The sequence below is a fragment of the Salminus brasiliensis genome, chromosome 19, assembly GCF_030463535.1.
Source record: "Salminus brasiliensis chromosome 19, fSalBra1.hap2, whole genome shotgun sequence".
Taxonomy (NCBI): domain Eukaryota; kingdom Metazoa; phylum Chordata; class Actinopteri; order Characiformes; family Bryconidae; genus Salminus; species Salminus brasiliensis.
In genome coordinates, this window is record NC_132896.1 from 23,588,494 (window position 1) to 23,600,485 (window position 11,992).

At 39.0% G+C, this 11,992-nt stretch overlaps 1 protein-coding gene across 1 annotated transcript; it reads right to left on the reverse strand.

The window, feature by feature from the left end:
• Positions 1-1,050: 1,050 nt before the first annotated feature.
• On the reverse strand, positions 1,051-11,967 carry LOC140540710 (progesterone receptor-like). The gene is made up of 8 exons (XM_072663125.1): positions 11,323-11,967; positions 8,465-8,595; positions 8,139-8,255; positions 7,200-7,469; positions 6,782-6,926; positions 6,025-6,155; positions 4,809-4,960; positions 1,051-3,128 (listed from the first exon to the last, which is right to left on the reverse strand). The coding sequence occupies exons 1-8, from the start codon at positions 11,859-11,861 to the stop codon at positions 2,970-2,972; spliced, it is 1,644 nt and encodes a 547-aa protein (XP_072519226.1). The 5' UTR covers positions 11,862-11,967; the 3' UTR covers positions 1,051-2,969.
• Positions 11,968-11,992: the final 25 nt, after the last annotated feature.

Here is an 11,992-nt window from a genome sequence, read left to right on the forward strand (position 1 = left end):
CAGCACTGAGCACTGAGTTTCTTGTATTTCCTTATTACTCTATTTATGTTTATATCCAAAAGAATACACAGCATATGTGCAGATGTGTAGTGTTACACACACAGACACACACACATACAAATATATTTGTGGTAATATATGTAGTAACATTAACATCACCTCCTTGTTTCTATACTCACTGTCCATATAGGAGCACTTTGCAGTTCTATTAATGCCCACTGTAGTCAATCTGTATACTTTGTTAGCCTCCTTTCACCTTGTTCTTCAATAGTCAGGACCAAACAGGACCACCACAGAGCAGATATTATTGGGTGGTGGGTCATTTTCAGCACTGCAGTGATGAAAACATGGTGGTGGCATGTTGTGTGTGGGTACTGATTCAAATGGATCTGATGCAGTGTTTTAACACTGTGTCCACTCACTGTCCTCTATTAGACCCCCTGCCTAGTTAGTCCACCTTGTAGATGTAAAGTCAGAAACAGAAGCTCATCACCCTATAGTCCTTCATCAGTGGTTGCATCATAGGATGCTGCCCACAGAGCTGGACATTTCGGGTTGGTGCACTAATCTCAGTACAGCAGCGACGCTGAGGTGTTTAAAAACTTAGCTTGTGTTTTATCCACTCGTACCAGAACAACACACACTAACACATCACCACCATGTCAGTGTCACTGCAGTGCTGACAATAACCCACCACCCAAATAATACCTGTTCTGAGGTGGCCCTGTGGAGTCCTGACCATTAAAGAATACACAGTATAGAAATGTGTATATATATATACACATTTCAGTATATATAACTAATTGGGCCTTTTGACATGTTGACACCAAGTCATAGCAGCAGGGCTCTTATAGGACGTTTCTTTATAGATCAATCAATCCGTAAAAAACATAACACAGCTTTAAAAGGGGGTCAAGAAACAGGTCAGACAGCACTGGGGCAGAAAATTGTAGGAAATGGTTGGACTGTGACATACACAAGTGTGCTGGACATTTAATATACACCCAGAAATTGAGTGACACTGTAAAAAAAAAAAAAAGTGAAAATGCATTAACATGCCAAACTTCACATCTTTAATGAAATGTAACATACAGTGTGATGCACAGACACATGCTTTATACCTTATGTTAAACATATGCCCCAACTTCTTTTTTTTGCTACTGGGAAGAGGTTATGCTGTTTCTACTGTAACCACTAGAGGGATCTACAGTGTCATTAATGTTACTGAATAATGATCTCAGTGCTAGAAGCAGTTTTACGCAATAGAATATCATTGGTTTAACTTTGAGATTTACAAAGCAACATTGATAATACACCATAAAAAGATCCAATCATTGAACATGTAAGTACACAAAGTACCCATCTTTCATGCATCAGGAGATACATGAACAATGTTTACATTGCTTTATTCATACCAGACATCATTTAGCAGTCATAGAGTCAAATTGTATTAGTCTATAGCTGCATTTTAAATGGTTCCCTATTACATGAATAGGGTTCTGTATTGCGTGTCAGCCATGTAGATGAGCTGTCTGAATTTTTAAATGGTACATTTTCAACAGTCACTAATTGCTATATAGTGAGTAGTACAGGAAAAGTAAATAATTCCATGTTTTTTGCTTTGTGTAAGAAAATCATTCTTAAACATACACCCTACAAGACTAAAAATAACCCCATAATGTGCATAAATAATATTTACTTATTGTATATTCTAGTGTTTATTAAAACTCTCTACTGTGTTCTTTTCAATTCCAGTCATAGCAATGGATGTAGGGCGTTCAAAATAAAATGTAGCCTCTTAATTTGTAAAAGGCATGCAAATAGTTTTGCAATAACAAGAACTAATCAAATTAAACACAAAACAGTGTGAGAAGTCTGTGTAAGTTGTGACATCTCATAAACTTTATCCTTGTAAATAATGAACTGTGGTCCCCTGTTTTAGAAAATATCTACTGTCTCACTCTGTGATCTTATTTATAGTAGGGGGGTGAGTCAGCAAGCCTCCTAGGCCTTAATGTCCTTCTTTGCACAATTTACGGTGGCACTGACTTTCCTGTTTTACTCTGTGGTAATCTAAGTGCAAACCGAATAAAGTACAACACCAACAGTCACAAGCAAAACAATGTGCTTGTTTAGTCTCTCCTTTAGCTCCTTTCAAGTTTTCAAATGCAAACAACTGAGAAATAATGTCAAATAAATCTAAAGGTGCTGAGGAACCACAGTGAAAAGAGGTGTAAAGTACTCTGACTGTCGTAATACATACACTATAATGTGCATACTGTCTTACATTTTAATAAATTACATACTACTTATTAACTATTCCACTTGAGTGTTTCAGTGCATATAATTTATAGCTGTTAAAATAAACAGAAGCGAATAAAAAAATAAAAACATCCAGCATGGTAGTTTTAATTAACTACATTCATTTACTATAGTGCAATTTTAAGTAAGTTTTTCCCCAGCTTCCACGTCACCTTTAACCCTCCATCTTTTACAACTCTGCGTTTTCCCCAACGCCTAGTAACTACGATTTCATGCTGTGATAGCACATAATGTATGCATCAAAACGAGCATTTTGTACAGGCACGTAATCAGATTTTCCTTAAGTGAATTATAATCTATAATGCAGAAGTCCATTAACCATGGTCTTATGGTCAGAAATGTCCATTAGTACTCGTAACTTGCACATAGTTGCATTTTATTTTGTAATACTTTTTAATACTACACTTCCTGTGGTGGATACAATGGGCTACAATACTTCCAAGCAAATGTACAAGGAAGGATCTTAACCTCTGATTAAGAAACAGACCCTTTGACTCAATTAAAGGGTTTCGGTATGTTTTCTCTTACTGGCAAGGCAATCCTTCGGCATGTAAAAGTAAAAAATGATACTAGCTACAGTGACTCCAGCGAAAACGCAGCCGATGTGCAACAGGCATGGCTATGGGCAGCATCTTAAGGTTGAAGTCTTATTTGTGGAAAAGAATTGGCCTGGCCGTGCCAGTGAGGATCCTTGGTACATGAACAGATATGATGTGGGAGATCATGTCAGGAAAGTTCACTTTCACTGAAAGGGACTGGGACTGGACAAACAAGTCATATGTAAACTGATGAAGCTTCTTCACAATCTAAAACAGAGAAAGAAAAAAACATGAATATTAAACATTAAAATCCGAACTGAACGCTTATCAATTCTTATCAACCAATTTTTCTTAATTTTAACCTTTAGGAGCATTACTACTCTCAGGTAATAAGTATTTATATTACCAAAGTTTTATGTATTTAAGTAAGTTGTTGATCAATTTGTAAATATTTTAAATGATGATACTTTATTATAATTTTACTCAGTTTACTTTAGCCATTCACAGTCTTTTTCATTTCTTGTTTTGTGTTTGATTTCATTCTGTTCTGTTGGTTTGGTTTGGTTAATTTTAAGCTGTAGCATTTTATCTAATAAAAGGATCATAGACAATTATGAACTTACTACACAGACAATCTATGATTCTGTTACAGCGGTTTTAGTCTATATGCAGACATTATCCTTTTTGTAATAATTTGAGACTTTTTTCTTCCTGCAAGTTGGCTTACTGGCACATTTATTCTAAATAAAAAGAAAAGAAAAATAAAAGAAACACTAATCACTATGTTACACCCCTTTTCCCCAACATTTCTACAAATTTAGCACCACCCACTAGTTAGACATTCTCTGTCACACGCATGCTACCAAAGGTAGGAGGGTGAAGGCTAACCCATGTTTCCTCAATGTTTTTAGACACCTCATTGCATTCGGAAGAGGGTGCCTGTTCTAACATTGGCTAACATTTTGATGAGTGATGGGGAGAGAGATAGGGTCCTTGCCGGTGACTAAACTCGCAGTCTCCCAAAGTTAGGGCCATCATAGACACATCTCCAACTCCATACTGTTGTATCTGATTGTGCAATGCAAGCTTGTATTCAGCTTTTTTTTTGCAGATTTGTTTCTTCATAGGAATAAATGGGGTGCAAAGGTTTTTACACCCTTCAAATGTAATGATGATACAAATACACTTGTAACACCAGGGATACCAGAACAACCACCTAGTAGCCACCCAGCAACATCACAGTAACCACCTGGGATACAACAGCAATCATTTAGCAACCCACTTATGAACCTAGCAACACCAAAACAGCCATCTGAGATACCATAGAGACCACGTAACAACACCATAGCAACCATTTAGGAACCACCTGGGAAACAACTATCTAGCAACCACCTAGGAACCTAGAAACACCACAGCAGCCACCTGAGATACCATTAAGACCACCTAGCAACACCATAGAAACTACCTAGCAACCGTCTAGCACTCTGCAACAGCATAGCAACTGCTTGGAAGTCCAATGCCAGTTATTTAAGAGTATACAAGCTTTATACAAAAGTAATAACTTAAAAAAAAACTTTACTTGAGTATAGGTTTACACGCCACATCACAAATCTAACAGTACTCAAAGTGAGCGTCACTTTGTATATCACTTGCCTTATGAGGTCACCAATATGAGAGTGAAGTCAGTGTCTGTTTGTTTTTTTTTTTCCATCTACACAAAAATGTGTAAAACCTAGGGACTGAGAATAGTTATCTGACTTATTATTACAGAGAAAACAAAAATAAGAATTTTTTGTTGTCTGACACTGAATTTTCTTTATGCCATTATCTTTCCACAATAATTACAATATCACTGTGCAACCCTACATATTACAACTGCATTCTCTGTTGGTGTATAAGCCAACACAGAATGCATCACAGTAAAAATATGAGACTTCAATATGTCACCGGATGCAGGTAGTCCAGCAGCTGTGTGAGCTGAAACAGCCTCTCTGCATGGTTGCTCTGACTTGTGTGTGTAACCAAGCGGTCCAGCTCGTTGATGTAGGTCGTCCTCAATTCGTCAAAGCACCTCTGGTTTTTCAGCCCTTCCTCTGGAACTGAGACAAATGACATTTCAAGAAGATGAAAAATGTCCCAGAGCAAGTTCACTGCAAGAGACAGGCCATCAAGTATACACAACTGCTGCTAAATGCTGGAGTATAAGCTGGCATTTTGAAGCAAAAAAAAACGTGTGGGTGTCACTTTTTTTTTTTTTTTTTCAAAATTTCATCTGCACTCCTGCAAAAAACAGGCTGAATAACTGGAATGCACAATGATATAACTTGATTACAACTGTAGAGCTCCAGCCAAGCTAGTTTAACATCCACACTCTTCGGAGGGGATAGTTGACGCTGTTCATTAATCCCTAATGAAATATATCCCTTTAATATTGTTGTGGGTGCCTTCGACTAAAGTACAAGCCTTGGGAGAAGCTCACTTGATTCAAGTTGTGTAAATCTGTCCAAATCGGCATATGCATAAACACTGTATGCTAAGCTGACTTATGCAGGAGAAAAAGACTGCACTGAGCACTGTTCATATTCTGAAATATGATCACTTTCACTGAAAAAAGATAATGCACCAAATTTACCTCATTCAGATGTCTACAGCATTTCTTTATGCATTATTTATACTCCAACACAATCTGGCCTTTTTTGTTTACTTGTTTTAAGTAATATTTGTACTGGGGTGATTTTTTGTGAAAATGTGGAGAATGAAGTTTTAATGCTTTTTTCAGGGAACACTGTCTAAAGGTAGTACCAGAGTGCATTGCTTAAATTGTTGTATAAATCTATCCAAATAGGTAAATATGCTTACATTAGACACCATGACCATCAGATTGCCATATGCAGTAAAAAATGAAAACTTTTAAGCAGCACTCGCCATCGGCCCTGTCCTCAAACACAGAGATATGGTAACTGTTGGTATAACATAATATTTCATTGCAATAAAAGTAAATTCAAAGCATTTTGTTTTTGTATAACTGAAATGCAGTGGAAAAAAGAGAATCCTGCTCTCATCCTCAAGTACTGTAATATGGTCACTTGGGAGACTGTGCTGTGAATATATGGCAGCAGCCAGCTAGGCTAGTGAGGAGACAGTATGACGTGATTGGACTTACTGATGCTGAAGAGGAGTAGTGCTTTCATACAGAGAAATTCCTCTTGCGTGACCTGAAGTTTGCCCATGCTTTCAGAGAGACGGCACATGCGGACACAGTGTTCGTACATGCTTGAGACCTGCATTCTCTGACTGGGGAGGGTGAGAGGGGAGAGAAGAAGAGAAAGGGAGGGATCAGGCCCAAGGTCAGTCTTCTCCTTTACCCTTGCCCAGCATCAACTGCTGCCCCGTTCACAGAGCTAATGTTGTATGAAATTTCACCCCAAGCTGCAGATAACCAGCCCAATTGAAAGCCACTGTGCACCTTTCCTTACAGCATGGCTTTGTCGGGACAAGACCACATATTTACTTTGGGAAGTGGACGAAGCCAGATCTGTGCATTAGATCCTTAATGAAATATTTACACGGCATGCATTATTTAGAGCAAGCATTTAGAGGTGAGGTATGGCGCATGTATGTTGATGTAGGAGGGGAGAGTGAATGTAAGTAAAGGTTACCTACATCTCTTGCCTGCAGAAAGAGGCACACTCAATCTGAATACTATGCTCTTAAAGGAATATACAAATCAAGGTATCGTTTTAATGCTTTGGGCTGGGCTTGACATTAATGCTTGTGTGGGAGAAATTTGCATTGGACAAGTGGATAATAAATATTTCTTGTATCATATTAATGTCATATTAATGGAATTCCAGTAGCTTTCATTAATATTTCAGTCAATGTGGCATTTGCTTAGGAGTATTCTTTAAACTTTTGCTTACTCATTGAACACAAGATCAGGGGCAAAGTACAGCATTCTGGCCTTGAAGTTCTTGAAGGACCTCCAGCCCAAGGCGAACACCATGATACCCATCCAGGAGTACTGGATGGCAGACATTTGATCATCCAGATGCAGATTCTGAAAGCCTGCATCGGAAATAATAAAAAAGTACATCAGACAAACAAAGATAAACAAGTATGTTTATCCAATATACAACACCAAAAAAGTAACAAACCCTCTACAAAACAGGGACTCAATTCAGAGATTCAGTTTTATCAGTAATAAAGGGGATTTACCTTTATATCACAATAATGACATAATATTACTCTACATTGAAAAAATCAATAATAATATAACTGGTGTACTGACATCTAAACAGAGGGCATGACATTTATTTTTCTTCTTTGAAACTTCATTACCTGGTATACCCTTTGCCCATTTGACGACTGTGACAAGTTGTCGCTCTCCCAGTTCGTTGAGGCTGGTTAGCAATGAGTCTGCTGAGTCAGGCTGAGCCTGGTCATGGCCGGCATTCACCACTGCAGGCTCGATTCGCTCCAGAATGTTCAGAAGCTCATGCTGGGTCTGGAGAGCAGGCTTGGGAGAAACCGGCTTTATGGCAATTGCAGGCATATGGGAAGGTTCATTCTTGGCTGGCTCAGCCTGTTCTATTCTCTTCAGCTTTTGGCCTTGAGAAAAAAACAAAACAAAGTGCAAGACCAAGAGAAACACTGACGTACGAGATACGATGAAGAACAAGGAATGTTTGTTATCTGACATGCGCACCACAACCTGGCTGACAAGTCAGCAGCTAGCTGCTGAAGCAAACATCAATCCATTACATATAGCACAGAGATGACAAATGTGATAAGTGTTTTTAAACTTGTGAACAAGTGAAAGAAAGATAATACTGACTGTTAGCGTCTGTTGTAATTAATGAGGTTTCCTGACAGTCAAGAAATGCTGGAGAGATGGAGCTATAGAAGTTAGAAGCAGCAGGAATCATCACTCCTCTATACCTCTTTTACGCTCACATTACAAACTGTTTGGTGCAAATTGCAACATAATAATAAAATTATATATAATAATTCATATGTTAATTAAGTTATTGATTTTTTTTTCTGTTAACAAGCAAAATGTTTATCTTTTCTACTTGTCCATATGACATGTCCCTAAAAAAAGCTTAATGTCGAGCTATGCCTGTGGTATTATGAATTTATATTATAAGAAAAAAAAATACAAAATTCCATCCACAGGCTAATTCTGGTAATATTTGCATGCATGTAATGTGATAACAGGGACATCTAGTGCGAATTCCATTTCTTTTAAGAAAAAAACAAACCTAAAAAGCAAGTTACCTCCGAGGCTCATTCCTGATTCAAGGCACCTTTTAAGACGACAGGATGGGCAGTTTCGTCTCCTGAGCTTATCAATGGTGCAGTCATTCCTGCTGGCGCACAGATATTTCTGTTTGCCTAGGAATAAAACATCATACTTTATGTAACCCAGTGCTGTGTCTTTCATAGGAAATAGGGTGTAAAATGCCTTACTTGTTTAAAAGTCTCTGTGTGCAAATTACAAATTACATTTAGCTGTTTTGGAGGCAGCAGGCCTGACGTGTTTTGACCCAGTAACACATGAGCAGCAGCAAGTAGGTAAACAGCACGACCACCAAGAGACTCACCCGTGGCAGCTCGTTTGAAAAACACTTTGCAACTCCCACATGTAAGAGCTCCATAGTGACACCCTGAGGCCTGCTCTCCACAGACCTGGCAAATACGCTGGCCTGGGAACAGGAGTCTCACATCTCCCAGACTGGAAACATACAAAAGAACAATTCTGACACACTGTTATTGCTTCAAATATTAATCCTGTTCAATTGAAACAGTAACCCTGGTTAAAATAATTATAAAGAATTTGCTGAAAGTGCTAAATATGTACTTGGCTAACTCATTTTTAAGACTTTTAAAAATGGCAGCGATCCAAATATCCAAGTTTTAGAATTGAGCTGATACTAGCAGAAATGCTGCATGAAAAAAACATCAATATAACTGCGTTATCACAGAATTGCCTGTAGTACAACATAAAGAGAGCAGAAAACAATATCAGACTGATATAAAGATCAGTATCAATTTCCGAAAAAAGTAAAAGGTGGTACTGTGCCATCTCTACTTTACACGGCTGGTCGCTATCAGACCTACAGCCCAACAAATGTAATCATCTTTTGTCAGTGCTGATTGGAATCTCAGACCCTTTACAGGCTACTTTTTACTAATCCCGTAACCAGAAAGTACTAATAGCGCTCATCATAGGAGACTCAATTCTGTAGCAAACTGTTGCAATGTGTGTTAACCTTCTATGTATTTGCTGTTTAGAAGGCCTCTACAACAATACACCATACCTGTCACACTTGCTAAATGGCACAACAACTGCATGGGTAACATGAGAGCACCCAAGGCATTGCCCAGGATCTGATTAATGCATGTGCACCTATGTGTAAAAAGTTACTTAATAAATAAAAACTGTGACACTGCAGTAAAATGGATTGTTTACATGTAGCAGTTTGTCACTAGCACACAGATATTCCCACAGTGGATCAGTTTGTACTGAGCCTGAAAACAAGGCCACTTAAAAAAATGAACTGTAGTAAATTTAACATACTATGTATATAATTATTGGTTTTATCATTCAATATTTATAGGAATGGTAGATTTTGTCTTTATTCTTAATTTATAAACATTTAATTGTTTTTACTTAATGGTTGTTAAGCTCTTAAACCTCCATGGATCCACACCCCTTATCCCTACCTTATCACATATGTAACTACCTGATTTACATTTACAGTTACTAAATAATAAGTCTTAACTGACAAATAAGTCCATAGTTAGGTCTATGTAAGCCTATAGGTTAATTTTATTAGGTCATTTTGTAGATTAAGATTAAATCTAACCAACCCGTGTCATTGTGGTTGCAGTTCAACTCATATTAAGAAGAAAAAATGCAACAGTAAAGTAATCCACTGAAACATGCTGACATTGAGACTCTTACATGGGTTATGGGTCAATTTGTTGCTGGACCATCTGCTGTAATGCATTTTGACAGCATATCCAAACTACATAACCGTCTTCCTGCCATAGCGCAGGAAAACACCACTTTTGTGTTTTTTCTGTCATATGTTACACGTAATAATTAGCTGACATATATTAAAGGAAAACACTAAGCTCTTCAAAGCTGGTGCATTACATACTACCTGTAACTGCAAAGAACGGCAATCAGCAAGTTATATTTGGGCCAAGAAAGGAATGCACAATAGTCCTGGAGGGCAGGTGTCCGGCAGAGTCTGCTAGTTGCCCTCAAGCACACCTTCTAAATCTGGCAATAAATGATGAATGATAGAATCAGGTGTGTCTAAGCAGAATCATCAGACTGTGCCGGACACCAGTCCTCCAGGACAGGAGAGGCACAACGCTAAGCCCAGAGCAAACCTCAACCTACTGACTGACGACTGAATAACATTGCATGTCTCCAGTGTACAATCTCTGAGCATGCTTACGTTGGTTGCTCCATTACATAACTGCTTACCAAAGCAGGTGCTCAGGTTGCCTGACTGAGTGCTAGGACTGAATGAACAGCATTTGGTGAACATTAAAGGGTTTACTGTTTGTCCTCACTTTACCCTGACTGGAGTTCTGAAGAACATGAAGATATATCATATCAGCAAACAAGCCTAGGACACTGTATCAGTACACGTGATGGTGTACCAGTAGACAAACAAGCCCATATAGCTGCTCGATCGCCTGCTTGGCCCTTAACTGTACAGGTATTTGTATATATATTTTTTCTTGTGTAGAATTTAATAATTCACTTTTTGACGTTTTAGGCTGTGAAAAGGAAAAAAATAATAATTTTAGGTAACAGCTTTTTAGGTAAGAGTACTGATGTTAAAAGAGTCAAACACATTCCCAAATACAAAACTTTAGTCGAGTAAAATCTGCAGGGTTTCTCCATCTTTTCCACGTCCTTGGCAACGAGCTCACGTTAAGGCTCCCGTTAAATCTCTCGTTTATCATAGGTTAACTAGCTACCTGGCAAAGTGTTACAGCCTACATGTGAGTACAGCCACCAGACTTTAGCTACAGTCCTGTTAAAACAGAGTCGCTGTGCCTGTATATTTTCTAAATACACCGCTAATGCCCGAGTCCATCCTACAAAATGTTCACCTTCACTGTAAAGACATTTTTAGGTTACGGTTAAGTAGCTAGCTAAGTGAGTGAACACATTCATTAACACACACTGACACCTTTTAAACTTGTATCTAACTTGCTCCCCTTCGTTTCTTAATAGCTACTAAATAATTGACGGTATATTTCTTAGTCTGAAGTTTAAGGGGTTAACTTAAATTTGAATAACATCGCTGCAGTAACATCATAGGCCTGGTCTCACTTTTCTGCTCAGCGCTACATACTTAGTTTTACAGGACTGGATGTTTGATTTCACGAAGAGGGTTTTTTTTTATTGCACTCACTTAAACCTTTGGCCTACCCATGTTTAAAGCCGAGAGGTTGTATCTTGCAGGTCTGCAGAAGCCCAGCTGAGGAAATGGCGCTCCTTAACCTAGTGCACTTTCCGCCTGGGTACAGATGCTCTGGCACCTTATCCAGCGACGACGGACCCCCAGGTAGCTCATATCCGCTGATGGCATGCAACTGAAAAGCTTCGTATGAGTGTGTGTAGTATGGAAACGCACACTGTCGAGAGAAATGCCCTTCGCTGTCGCTAGCTTGTAAGTAAACACTGCGCTCCTTGTGTTTTGCCTCTGTTTTGACGCTGAAGTTATTTGGTACCGTGTTCGCTTCGTCTAAGCTCCCTTTGGTTCCTCTGTCGAGTTTTTTTTGCTGAATCCACGGTTCGCCCACAACACCCAAGCCCGAGTGAGAATTCACAACGAGTTCAGTCTGGCACTCGCTGGCTGTCCCACAGAGCTCCATACTCCGCCTCGACTGCCAGTCCAGTGTTAAATCAGTTGTCGCCTTCACGCCTCTCTCGTCCGTGAGTTCATTCACACGATTTGCCTCGAACATCCCGCCATGTATTGTTGACAACCCGCTGCCGTGTGACAGGACATCCTCCTCTGGAGGCAGCACAGCTGCTGTAGCTTCTCTGAGCAGCTCTCGGCTTACCCTGAAGAAACGTCGCTCTCCACTTGGCACGT

Bases quoted from the DNA above. Each gene is read 5' to 3' on its own strand.
- LOC140540710 (XM_072663125.1), bottom strand. From the start codon at position 11,861: ATGTTCGAGGCAAATCGTGTGAATGAACTCACGGACGAGAGAGGCGTG. The intron at 8,256-8,464 runs GTGAGTCTCTTG...TTTTATTCCTAG, and splicing joins TTTCAAACGAGCTGCCACGG to GCAAACAGAAATATCTGTGC. The intron at 6,156-6,781 runs GTAAGCAAAAGT...CACCCTCCCCAG, and splicing joins CCTGATCTTGTGTTCAATGA to TCAGAGAATGCAGGTCTCAA.